At 41.2% G+C, this 14,031-nt stretch overlaps 1 protein-coding gene across 3 annotated transcripts in view; it reads left to right on the top strand.

The window, feature by feature from the left end:
* Positions 1–13,784, top strand: part of Ap1s3 (adaptor related protein complex 1 subunit sigma 3) — a 63,805-nt gene extending 50,021 nt beyond the window's left edge. For 2 of the 3 annotated variants that reach the window (XR_007831476.1, XR_007831475.1), the window contains exons 4-6: positions 8,068–8,205; positions 9,330–9,525; positions 13,025–13,784. Coding sequence is in view for 1 of the 3 variants with exons in the window: in XM_051154011.1 (XP_051009968.1) it covers positions 8,068–8,205; positions 13,025–13,060 (174 nt within the window). In the remaining 2 variants the exon portion in view is untranslated. The remainder of the gene's footprint in view (positions 1–8,067; positions 8,206–9,329; positions 9,526–13,024) is intronic. The other variant, XM_051154011.1, reaches the window with a different exon arrangement.
* The last annotated feature ends 247 nt before the right edge of the window (positions 13,785–14,031 follow it).

Consider the following 14,031-nt stretch of genomic DNA (forward strand, 5'->3'; position numbering starts at 1 on the left):
GCTATGCACCATTGACATATCTTTCTGGGGAGTGGGGTTATGATCCATGTTTTTTATATTATTATTATATTTATTTTTTAACATATACATTTATATTATTATACATAAATAAAACAAACTACATACAGCAGGAAGAACCAGGAAACAATCAGGAATTATGTAACTGTTACATTCATAGTGATTTGGCTATTCGTATTTGGCAACATTGACATTTCCTAAGTCTTTACCCTTGCTGCAGCACTGAATCCTGATTCATCCTTCAAATTCCCTCCTTTTTTCTTTTTCTTTATTTTCTTTCTTTCTTTATTTATTTTGCCATGGCATTGCTTTCTGCTAGGTCTTGGCCTGTGCATCAGGAGGCTCTACTTTGGTTTGCTTCTCCTTTTCTCATCGTCTAAATGCTGTGCCTCTCTTCCCACCTGCCTACTGTGTCTGGATTCTGTCTCCTAGAATCTACTGCCAAGTGACTCTTCTCTGCTTACCCTTGTTCACTGACCTTCTCATGGCAAAGTACTATCTGTGTCTGATGGTTGGAATATGCTATTTCCCAGAATGCTTCAGTACAAAGGATAGGTGTTTGTGTTTTGTTTTGTTTCCCTTCCTTTCTTTGTTTATAACTAGAACTTACATGACTCTTTAATCAAACCTAAGACGCATCTCCTTCATTTCTATTGCTGTGATGAAACACTATGATCCAAAAGCAAGTTGGGGAGAAAAGGGTTTATTTGGCTTACACTTCGTATTGCTGTTCATTATGAAAAGAAGTCAGGTCACCAAGAAGAGACTTGATACCCTATGAGCATATACAGGGGGAGGAAGTCCCCCTCAGGAATAGTCATAGGGGACGGGAGTAAGGGGAAAATGGGAGGGAGGGAAGAATGGGAGGATACAAGGGATGGGATAACCATTGAGATGTAACAAGAATAAATTAATAAAAAATTAAAAAAAAAAACCTTAGAGTTATGAATGCTTTCCAAGTGATAAACATATATGTTAAAATATGGGTACTATTTCCAATTACCTCTTGTCTTTTGACTATATGTACATATTATGTATTTTGTAACATGTATATTTATTAATGAATATAAATGAATTAAATTAAAATAAAACTTAAAAAAAGAAAAGAAAAGAAAAGAAAAGAAAAGAAAAGAAGTCAGGGCAGGAACTCAAACAGGGCAAGACCCTGAATGCAGGAGCTGATGCAGAAGCCATGGAGGGGTGCTGCCTACCGCTTTGCTTGCTCAGCCTGCTTTCTTGTACATCCCAGGACCACCAGGCCAGGGTAGCAGCACCATCAGTGGGCTGGACCTTCCGACTGATCCTTAATTGAGAAAATGCCTCACAGCTGGATCTCATAGAGGCATTTCCTCAACCAAGACTCCTTGTGACAAGTGACACAAAACCAGCCAGTACACTACTATCATAGATTTACTTGGGATTTTACTTTTAACTTCTTATTCGGTCATTTCTACCCTCCAAGCCCTTCTTTGCTTCTCTGCTTGGCCTGTTCATGAGTATCCTTTTTATTTTATTTTTTATAAAGCATAGGACCTAGGTGGGATATTACTTCTCATCACTTTCTGTCATCTATTACCAAAAGCCTTCACCTCTCCTAGGCTGTAATGTAAAATTTCAAAACAGTGATAGTCGACTATTCCTCTACCATCCTGTGGTCTCTCCTTTGTGCACCTGTCAGTACTATTATTCCAGGTTATAGTTTAGAGTGTCCCACCTGGCTGTTCCCTGAGGTCATGACCTTTGACTTCTGCCCACACCCCACCCGCTTACAAAATACATCTGGGCCAGATTTTAGCAAGTAGAGACACTAATAAAATGCTCTGTTGCAAGAAGAAAGCCATCAGACCTGGAAAAGGTTCCTCCAGCAATATTTTCCTTTCACTGCCTTGGTCAATGGAAGTTTATTAAGTGATGGTAGGGGATTTGCTTTCAGAAAAATTCTTAACATTCTTTCTCTGAAACTGAACAGGTGAAATTATCATCATTGGTTGGGTCTTATCTGTTTTGCTTTCCCCACCCACACCCACCCACCCCACACGTCCCAGTTTCCTGAGACAGGGTTTCTCTGTGTAGCTCTGGCTGTCCTCAAACTCTGTAGATCAGGCTGGCCTTGAACTCTGAGATCCACCTGCCTCGGCCTCCTGAGTGCTGGGATCAAAGGCATGAGGCTTTGAAATAGGCTTCCCAGTAAGAAGAACTGGGTGGGTCTCTGAGTGAATTGCGTCCCTTTGTAAATGTTGTTATAACAGCTAACACATTGCTTGGGAGATTTCAATTATTGTCAATATTCAGGAATAACAAGAAAGTGACACCATGTCCTTTCTCCTCCTGCCTCACCAAGTTTATTTTCATTTTTTCAGAGTAGCTCATATATAGTAGCATCTTTTAAAACACGGAGGTATTTTAACTTCATGCTTTCTTTTGTTTAATGAATTCTGCCATTTTGCAAAGGGCCTGGAGGAGTTTCTTGAAGTTGGAGGTTTCTTATAATTTGCTTTCTCTTCCTCGTTCCTGAACTCTGGTTTGACCTGTTCTGGTTCTGTGGATTAACCCAACTGCGATCACGTGACTTGAGGCTGAATTTTGATCTCTCTGTGCTTAACTGAAATTCGAGCAGATATTTTTCAAAGCACATCATTTCTTAAAAGAATTTGAATGACAGCTCCACAGGACCTAGGCCCAGGGAAAGCACAGAGAGGATTGGAACAACTTCCTGCCTCTCTAGCATTGATTCTCCATCCAATTCTGGTTCACCTTTCGAAGCTCTAGCTTTGTCATGAATCAAAGTTTTAATTCACTGAAACATTCAATGGATCTTTCATTAGGCTAAGAGCACTTCAGGGCTCCATGCCCAATAGATGTTCAATTCTTATTAATTAACAGTGATGACCAAAGGCTTCTGGGACTGATCCTCAATGACATCATCTCAGCACTAAAATATTTCTCTTTGGGCTTATTTTCCTTTCCTGTGGATACCAAAGATTTCTTTGAGTTTTGCCCTTATATTATAGAAGAGGAAACTTACACCTTGAACATACTGTGTTTTGAAGACAGGTTAATCAAAATCTCTGGTTAACTAATTTGAGTGATGTCTTTTATAGTGCTTTTCAATTTTAAGGAGATTATCAAGGATTGGGTAGTTAATCTTTCAAGCTTCAGTAAGTAGCTTTAACCCCAATTTACAGACCCTAAGAAGAAATGCCTCAGGGTCTCCCAGTAGATCAGAGATTTAGATACCTGCCGTATTTCCACCCTGCCCTGGAGCATGGATTTTGATAGGTGTATTCTGAGTGTATGGGTGCTGCTGTCCCAGGAAGCTTTTGAATTTGACCTAGGGAGTTTTTCTGTTGTGAGAGGAGAGACATTAAGTATCTTGATCCTAGTAACCAGACCCAAGATTTCAGATTTCACCAACCTCCATTTTACTGATGAGGATATGACTCCAAACACGTTGATGAACATATGTCCTTGTTGTGTGGTGGAGCATCTTTTGGGTTTATTCCAAGGAGTGGAATAGCTGAGTCTTGAGGTAGTCCTGTTCTCAGTTTACTGCAATTTCTTCCCATTTAGTTTTATTCTTCAAAATTATTTTTAAAATGCATTCCATACCCTTCTAAACATATAATCTTTTAAACTTAAACAAATGGATTTCAGTATGCATATTCTTCTATGACGTCAATATTCTCATTTCAAGCTTGTTAGAGAGAGATTTTTCTACACTTCTCCATGTAAAACTACACTATTCTTAAAAAAAAAAAAAAAAAGGTGTGCACCACCATACCCAGCAGGGTGGTGCTTTAAAAACAAAACAAAACAAACAAACAAAAAAAAACCAAAAAACTACACTATCCTTTCCAAACTATACATAGGTACATACAATACTTACACTGTTATAGAGATGTACATGCATTATTTAGACAGTTCCCTATGAGTGAACTTCAGATTGTTCCCAATTATTATTATAAATGAGATCCTTATACTCACTGTTGCTTATATGTCTTATTGGGCATTGATTTTAGTATATCATGGGGCTAAGCTCCTTATGGAACTATTGAGTTCACAAATTTTAAAAATCATTTATTTTGGGGTGATTATTATTATTAATTATCATCATCATCATCATCATCATCATCTATGTGTATGTGCATGGTGTGTGTGTGATATGTGTGTGGTGTGTGGTGTCATGTGTGTGATATGTATGCAAGGTGCATTGCATAGGTGGAAGTCAGAGGACAACTTGGAGTCCTTTTATGTTTACATGGGCTTTGGGCATTGAACTCGGGTTGTCATTGTTTGGCGTATCCACCAGAGAAGATGTCTTACACATGGATTTAAGCCAACAGAAAGTCTTTATTGGCTGGCCAGTGACTACACCGGATATTTGGGATCCCAGTGTAGCACTAAACCTTTCTCAGGGTGAGCTTTTAAATATAAATACCATCATCTGGATTGGCATACTTCAGTTAAGAACAGTTAGCCAGAAGAAAAGCTATAGAAGCCAAAAAGGAAGGTTTTCCCAGAACTGTGGACTATGATGGCTTAGATCTTTGTTTTCATTTTGGCAGGTCAGACTGTCTACATGATAAGTTTTATGGCCCACATGGCACTCCATCATTGAGCCAGTTGTGCAAATGTCTGGGGCCCTGTTACAGTCAGGCATCTGTGGCAAGTGCCTTTACCAACTGATCCATCCTACCATACGTGGGTGCAAGCATTTTTGCATTTAAAATTGACAGACACTACAATTTGATGTCTATTATTATTTTGATGTTGTTTTGTCTGTCTGTTTTGGTTTTTTGAACTCTTGCTGTCCTGGAATTTACTATGTAGAACAGGCTGGCCTTGAACTCTCAGAGATCCACCTCCCTTTGCCTCCCGAGTGCTGGGATTAATGGTATGTGCCACCACACCTGGTTTTATTGTTTGTTTTCACATTGTGTTTATCTTAGGTAAGGACTTGCAAAACTTCTTTCTGCACTGAGAACTTCATATGCTTTTGTCAGTAGGAGAATAAAAGAAGGGAGTTGAAGGAATGGCTCAGTTCTTGCTGGCATGTGCCAGGGTAAGGGGGTGAAAGAACGTGATGAGCTGGTAGCTCATGTAACTCTGCCAGGGGATAAAGGCAGGCACAGGAAAGCAGAGAAGTGGTCGGAGGGATAAAATCCTCTGTATTACTTGGGATAATTAAAATCTATCTTGAAACCTAGACCTCATACAAGGGGGAATGAGAACAACATTTTAGCAAAGTGTGACTGACTATGGTCTTGAATGGCAAAGACATTGCCTAAAAGATCATTGCAGTAAACCCAGTGGGAGGAGTTGCAGGCCAGAGCAGCTGTGAAGTGGAGGGATGGGAAGCTAGGGCTTTATTTAGATGGTAGAATCAATAGGATTGGTAACCAAGGCAACAGATCAGGACCAAGGGAAGAAGAGATGTCTTAGGGTTACTATGGCAGTGATGAAATGCTATGACCAAAGAAAACTCATGCTTCCACATCACAGTTCATCATCAGAGGAAGTCAAGACAGGAGCTCCAATAGGGCAGGGATCTGGAAGCAGGAATGGATGCAGAGGCCATGGAGGAGTGCTGCTTACTGCCTTGCTCCCCATGGCTTGCTTAGCTTGCTTCCTTATAGAACTCAGGACCAGGCTTTTAATCCCAGCACTTGGGAGGCAGAGGCAGGTGGATCACTGTGAGTTCAAGGCCAGTCTGGTCTACAAAGTGAGTCTAGGACAGCCAAGGACACGTAGAGAAACCCTGTCTTGCAAAACAAAAAAAAAAAAAAAAAAGAAAGAAAAGAAAAGAAAAGAAACCAGGACCACTAGGCCAGGGATGGCTCCACCCACAATGGACTGGGCCCTCCCCCATCAATCCCTAATTAATAAAATCCTCTACAGGCTTGCCTACAGCCCAGTGTTAAGAAGGCAATTTTCTCAATTGAGGATCCCTCCGCTCTGGTGACTCTAGCTTGTATCAAGTTGACATGAAACTAGCCAGTATAAGAAGAATGAATGGAGTGCAGGTGGAGATAAGTGAGCTCTTACACAAAATAATAAGAAAGAGCCTACTAAGCAAAATTAGGGAGTGGAGGAAGAAAGTATGCTTGGGATCAGTTTGGGAATCAATGAGAGGGAAGGAAGGATGCCCAAGTAGACAAGTGTAGTAGTCAGTAGGTAAAAACACTGGGTGAATGGAGAACAGTGTTGTGTTTGTTGTACCATTTGCTGGCTAGAGCAGCTGTAAAGTGGAGGGATGCGAAGAAGTGTTCTATTTGGATGTTAGAACCAATAGGGATTAGGGACCAAATCAAGAGCACAGAACCAATGGATGGAGAAGAACGAGAGAGGGGAGCTCTCACTGTGAGACCCAGCGAGGTTGTCTAGAAGACAGTGTGTATTGCACCAAGAAGGAGCTGTGCGGAAGAACGCCAGCATTTCAGAAGATGGCTGCCCAGTGTGAAAGCTGCATGTGGTGGACTCATCAGCTGTTCTGCAAATTGAGATGCTCAAGCACTCCACAAATACTTATTCAAAAAATTATTTTTTAAATCATATATATTCATTTATTTTGGTGGGGGATCGCGGCGCGTATTTGTTAGGGCGTGTGTGTGTAGAGGTGAGGTGAGAGGATAAATTGTAGCAATAGGTTCTCTGCATCCACCGTGTGGGTCTTGGTGGTCAAACTCAAGTTTCAGGGCTCGGCAGCAAGAACTTTACCCCCTTGGGCTATCTTGCCTGGTCTATCAGTACTTACCAATAAAATACAAGATAGTGGGAAGGAATAGAACAAAACCATCCAGAAGGTCCGAGAAGGAAGCATCAGAGTCAGAGGAGGACCACAGGCATTAAATAATGTTGCCAAGTCAGGGGAGCAAAGACGAAGAAATCTTGCCAATCAAATAGAATGACAAGGGTATCAGCTGCTCCTATGGTGAGTGAGAGGGAGGATGGGAGCCTTTCAACTAGATGGTTTAAAGAGAACAGCTTCAGTTGGGCAGGCAGGATATGAGCACAGGAGGAGGCAGTTGCTGGTAAGTTGTGGAGTAAACAGAACTGTGTGAGGCATTCTCCGGTTGAGGCATCTAGACTATGGGACTAGCGTTGCCACTGGCTGCACTTACATACTGAGACCTATCTGTTTCTCTGTTGGCCTTTGACACTCGCTAGTGTGCAGGTCTGCTAACTAGAACCAGTGTCACGTGGGAATCTGTTAGCAGTATAGGTTTTTGAGTCCCATCCAGACCCTACTGACCTAGAAGTCCAGGAGCAGGGCCTTCAGGAAGAGTTTGTAGGAGCCTTAACAGGTGAGTTTGATGTATTCAAAATTTGGCAACTCTTTAGCCTAATGGTCAAGATCTTTAGACCCCAGTGCAGGAGAAATAAGGCTCTGGCCTTGTACTTCAAAAGCATCAGGAAGCCAACTTCTGCTTGTGCATGTGAACACAGGAGCCTGAAACCTCCCTTCCCCACTGAGTCTGGTATTCTGTTACAACACAAAACGTGGTATTAGTTACTTTCCTATTGCTGTGATGAAATACTATGCAACTAATTGAGGAGAGGTGGTTTTGGCTTACAGTTCCAGAGGCAGGGGGTGTTTGCTACTGGGTGGCAGGAGCAAGAAACGGAGAGATCACGTCTCAACCACACACAGGAAGCCGAGATATGGAGTGTGTCAACAGGAAGAGGGATGAGGCCATGAACCCTCAAAACCTGCCCCCACTGACCTGCTTCCTTTAGCAAAGTTGTGTCCCCAACGGCTCTTTAGTCTCTCCAAGTGCCACCAGCTGGTGACCAAGTGTTCAAATACTTGAGACCATGCGGGTACATTTCTCTCTCAAACCACCACGAACCTTATTATCTAAAGACATGCTCAACTTTAATAGGATTTGACTTTACCTTTGGTAAAGGTCTGGGATTCTCTGCTCCCATGTGGTGTTTTATCACTTGGATATCACTTGGATGGTAGTGCCGGAAAGCTGCAGTCAGTGGCGGATGCTCTCCTGATTCTACTGAAAATTTATCAAAACCTTTTTTTTCTTTCCTTACCAGGTCTGTGAGCTGGATATTATCTTTAATTTTGAAAAGGCCTATTTTATCCTTGATGAGTTTATAATAGGTGGAGAGATCCAGGAAACATCCAAGAAAACAGCAGTCAAGGCCATTGAAGACTCCGACATGTTACAGGAGGTCAGTGTGGTTTTCTATGCCTGGGGTGGCTCTGACACCCGTTGTAACGCTCTGAGGACTGCACCCACATGTTGTTATGGGCATAGCTTCTACGTTAAACAATGTACATGTGAGAGCTCACTTAATTCTTTCAGCAGTTCAGACTAGGTGTTAGCCTGTTTTATAGTGAGTGAATAGAGCTTCACTCCGGGTGAAATGTGCTGCTCATTTTCGTAGTTGGTAAATATGAGCTAGAGCTTTGGACCTTTGCAGTTTGGTCCCTAGTCTTTGCTTGTCCTGTTGGGCTGAGCTTTGGGCTCTGAAAATATTTTACCCTCTGAAATGGATGAAATGCTTGGTGCTATTCTTTGCAAATGTAATTTTATGAGATGTATAAAAAGACTTTCATTAAAACATCTGCTCTGCCCTGGGAAGGATCAACAGCAGGGTGTAGTTGTTTCATTTTCTGAGAGTTATTAGAGCTGTGATATTGAAGATGACGTTTGTCATGTTAATTGAAATTTCCTACCTCTCTTGGGAAGGCCTTAGGCCTCTGTGTTCTTGTTTGCATAAATAAATTGGGAGCACTGGTGGCTGGATTGCAGAGGTATAAATGGCTCCCGAAACCTCTGTTTGGTGATCCTCCTGACTCTGTGATTGCTTCATAAAATATCCCGGGACTTTTGTTTTTAGAGGCATCTCAGATTTAAATCAGACCTAATAGGGGAGCATAACCTACACTAGCCCCCACTAGAAGACTGAAAATGAGCACTGTAATCCACCAACTCTTGCCTTTTAAATTGAGGTAGCTCTGACCACTCCTTAAGCAAGCATGTTTCTGAGTGCCTGGATGCTGGCCCAGCTCTCCCACAATGCCATCCAGTCTTCCTCCCTTCCATCTTTTTTTGCCTCTCTATGCTCCTAGTTTTTTTTTTTTTTTGTTTTTTCTTTTTTGTTTTTTTGGTTTTTTTTTTTTTTTTTTTTTTTTTTTTTGGTCTTGTTTTAAACAGAGTCTCACTATGTAACCCAAGCTGGCTTTAAACTCACAATGATCCTCCTGCCTCTACCTCCCAAGTACTGGGATGGCAGGCACGTACCACACCTGACCTCAGTGGGTCTTTTCCATCTTCCTGTTTTCATAACAGCAGGTCAAGAGTCAAGAGGATTTCAAGAATTATAAAGTTCCTTTTTAAAATTGGTGCTAAAGCCATTCTTCCTGCTATTTTGGAAATAAGAGACTGGTTAAGTTAATAAGACATTAGGCATGATTTCCCAGCAACTGTCTTGGCAGTACTCTGAGCTGATTACTTACATCTGCCCATGGAGGGACTCCATCATCAGGTGAGTGGACATGAAGGAAGATGAGGGTGGGTTCCCAAAATCAGCTCTGTACCTGTCAGGCCAATGCATACTTTGATAGAGGGGGTGTCCCATCCATGAGATGTATCAGATGTCTCTGAGTCTTACCTGCCTCCAAATGCCACAAGAAGGGGGTTTAATGAGGTACTGAAAAACAAAACAATGGTTTGGAAATTCCACAAGAGAAAGTTTATTAAAATACCCTGAGGTGGAGTAGGGAGTAGGAAGTAGGGGTTACTCCTGAGACTCTCCTCTTGGTCTTTAAGATGGAAGCCCCTTACAGAAGAGGCAGATTTTCCCCAGGGTCTTTGGCAAAGGCACACCTGCATTGTTTCAAAGCCCCTCTTCCCTGAGCTTCAGGAAACAGGGTTTCAAAAGCTTTCAGCAAATCTGTATTTCTAGTTCCAGTTAAATCTCGGGAGCAGTAGGGCACTAGTTGGTTGGTTTGTGTCCCTGGTGATTGAGTAAATGTTGTGAACAGGTCTCGTCGGAGACCCTGTGTTAAGCCCCAATGAGCAGGCATGGCTGTGGCTGTCTTTGAACAGCATGTGCTGAATAAACAGAGCTGGCCAAGTGAGAGAGTGTTGCTAGTGTCCTCATAGGCTCTGGTACTCCTCCAGTGATGTCATGAAATATTTGGGGGAGCTTGCTGAGAAGTTGAGTTTGCTTGTCTGGTCTGCTTCATAGAGTACAGATTGTGTAGGAGAAAACGTTAATATCGCATAGAAGAGAAGGATGGTCCTTTTATCTCCTGACCTGTGAGAATAAACATGTTCTAAGTACATGTTTGTAGTAAAGGAGATGCAGAGGAAGGCCTTTAATGACATTGTATTCCCTTTAGAAGGGTGGTTCTCAACCTTCCTAATGTGATGAACTTTTAATACAGTTCCTCATGTTGTAACCATAAAATTATTTTTGTTGCTGCTTAATTACATAACTGTAATTTTTCTACTGTTATAAATCATAATGTAAATATATGACAGGTAGAATATCTGATATGCAACTCCCAAAGGGGTTGTGACCTACAGTTTAGAACCACTGCTTTTGAACAACTAAAAATCCTGAACTAGCTCTTAGGACTTCCCCCTCAATTGTACCTACTAAAGGTTTCTTGGGGCAAGGGGAAGGAAACAGTTATTTTCAGATATTTAGTAAGAAGATCCACAGTGTCAAATCTCTAGGTGCTCAAAGCTTAATCTGGGTGTATTCAGGTTATACATTAATAAATCACAAGAGTAGAGATTGTAATTCTCAGGATTACCAGATGGGGGCAGCCATTGGATATCTTCATAGACAATGGCTCCTTAAGAAGGGAAGGTCAAACGAGGTTCAAGCAGCCGGCCATCTCACACATAGATGCCGATGCATGAGCATCTGCATGGTGGGCCCCAACATTTTGAACCTCCAAAGCATAAACCAAACCCACAGTGCATGCAGTAGAAAGGGGTTGTCTATGAGGTGCAGAACGCATACCAGCATAAACCAAATCCACAATGCATGCAGTAGAAAGGGGTTGTCTATGAGGTGCAGAACGCATACCAGCATAAACCAAACCCACAGTGCATGCAGTAGAAAGGGGTTGTCTATGAGGTGCAGATCGCATACCAGCATAAACCAAACCCACAGTGCATGCAGTAGAAAGGGGTTGTCTATGAGGTGCAGAACGCATACCACCATGGTGTGAGAGTATTCACAGTGGGTGACAAGGTAGGCAACTCTCGCCTCACTCTTGTGAAGGCAGAGGAAGACAAAGATCTGTCTTAAGTGTGACTTAAAACCACAGTCTTAAGTCCCTTCCAACCTTTTTTCAGTGGCAAGTTCAAGAAAAAAACAAATGTATACATCACTTCTCCAGTACTCCTGGGGTAATAGCAGGGCTCAGGGCAGGCAGGGCAGAGGTCAGCCCCTGAGTCACCTCATGCTAACATGCACAGTTAAGCAGAGCCTGGTAGACCCTTGAGGCTGTAAGGTGTCCACTTTGTGACTTTTGACTGTCTCATGATTCTTCAAGGCTGCAGAAAGGGCCGAGCAATGTGTCCATAGAGTCAATTCATCCTAGTCAAATTTGCAAAAGTAAGGCATTTTTAATGCAAAGACTATACAACCATAGCACATGTAAGCTAAGAGTATCAAACAAACAGACTATACTATTCTATAGTTTATTTTGTCATCTTTCAAATAGTGATAATGTGCTGTCATCTCTGACTCTAAATACATTTTATATTTAATTTGTTTTGGACCTTTTTAAATGATGCTAAACTCTACAAAACCCACATGGGCTGTGGGCCAGTATTGATACCCCAGTCAAGTTAAAAGGTAAGCATGTGGTGGTATTCAAGAGGAGATCCAGGGCAGATGTCTCTGGGTATGGTCCTCTCTTGACTGGTGTTCAGTTAGGGGGCAGACAACATTTGGAGAAAATGTATATGACAAATAACTAAAGCACAAATAATTACAGCAGTGGTACACTGGAATGCTAAAGAGACAGGGGAAGCAGTTAGGAACCCTGATTTCTGATCAGTGCTTCTCAACCTACCTAATGCTGTGACACTTTAATACAGTTCCTCATGTCGTGGTGACTCCCAACCATAACATTATTTTGTTGTTACTTCACAGCTGTAATTTCGGTACTGCCATTATTGTAATGTAAATATCTGATATGCAAGATATTTGTTATGTCATCTCTCTAGGGGTCATGATACACGATTTGCTCTAGGCAGTCTTGTTGGCTGCTAGCCTTGATCTCTTTGGCCCATGTGGTCAGTCTTTCCTGGGATGTTCAAAGGTGGCACACATGTTCCATCAGGTGGATATTTAAGTGCTGGTTGCTAAGCCAGCTGGCAGTGACTCACAGTGACTTAAGGTAGTGTCCAAGGACAGCATGCATCCCCCTCCCCCATGAGCTCTCTCATTTCTGTAACCTGGCCAGGGCTTTCTCACTACGTATCTTCTCAGCAGGAGAGGGTCTGCAGATGCTACTCTAGAGTTCTTGTAATTGTGAGTTACAGACTCAAACTCAAACACTTAAAAGAAAAGATAAAGGCAGGAAACTAAACCAGTCGTGCTTGTTAGCAAACTTGATAACTAAAGAGCATCCGGTTGCCTTGGAGAAGCAAAAGATCCTTCCAAAAGGCATGGCAGAAACCATTCAGATTCGTAAGACTGACCACATTAGACACACGGGCCTCAAATCAACAGCGGTGTCTCCACAGTTGTTGCTTCCACATCTGTCGTCTCAACGTCCGCTTCCTGATCCAGCTTAGCCTTTTCGCAGTTGAAAGTGACATATTTACAGCCATGTGGATGTATAGGGAAATGATATTTGAGCTTGCAGTCGCTTACAGTGGAATGCAAAGATTTACATCTGTATATGCTTTTGCAATCTATTGAGAAAAAAAAAGATACAATGGAAGACAAGTCATAGTTGGCTAATGCATATGGCGTAAAAGGACGACTGCTCTAAGTCACTGTTCTCTTTCAGACGATGGAAGAATACATGAACAAGCCCACGTTTTAAATGTGCAACCTACTTGAAGATTCTGAGTGCTTTGTGTTGTGAACCTACAAACAGGCAACTCCTTGCATCCAGTTGCCACAAGGCTCCTGGCACCATGCCAAAAAATAACTTAAAGGGATTCTGTGTTAGCTAGCAAAACTTAACGTTGTTAGCATAATGTGTTTATGGTTGCTACATGTCTGTATTATACTGTGTATCAATACTCCTTGTGGCTTTAATTGTTTCAATAGTTTCTGCAGACTCAATAAGTTGTTTGCAATGTTTTAAGTTCTTGTGGTATTTTTAAGGTAATTTCAAATATTAGTTGCAATGTTATATTTTTTTGTTGCCATTTGATCTTCTACCTGTAGATAGAAAACTGCTTTGTGGTAACACACAGTTTTGAATGCAAAGTATATTTTATATAACAAATGCCTTTTCTAAATGTTTTTAACTGTATATAAACTCAAGTTCATGTTAATGGTTCAGATTTCATACATGATGCTAGATATTTTTTAATATGTTCAATACTATTGTACTTTGAGGTCAGATACAATGTATATGACTTTAATGTCTTGAATTCAACTTATTTTTTTTTAGCATTGGGATAGAATTTACTACATGATTTTGATGTCTTAGAAGGTGCTAGATTGAGGTTTTAGCTTTATTTTCAATTGAATATAAGGGAAATTTTACTAAGGTTGTGTTTTCTACAAATTATTTATTAAGGTTTCAAGAGATCTGGAAATAGCATCTTCTGTTATTACCAAAATACTGAGAGGAAAAGCTATAGCAATATTTATATAGCAATAATTGTGATGTCTGCTACTATTTTACACCTCATGTTCTAATTCTTGTGATTTTTTTTTCAGATATTTTATTTTCAAATATCTCACTCCTTGTGGGAATTTTTAAAATATTTTACATGTAAGCTGAATGTATCAGACTTCCTTGGGGGCATATATTTTCATTGTACCCTTCATGGGAGGTGG

The sequence above is a fragment of the Acomys russatus genome, chromosome 12 (assembly GCF_903995435.1).
Source record: "Acomys russatus chromosome 12, mAcoRus1.1, whole genome shotgun sequence".
NCBI lineage: Eukaryota > Metazoa > Chordata > Mammalia > Rodentia > Muridae > Acomys > Acomys russatus.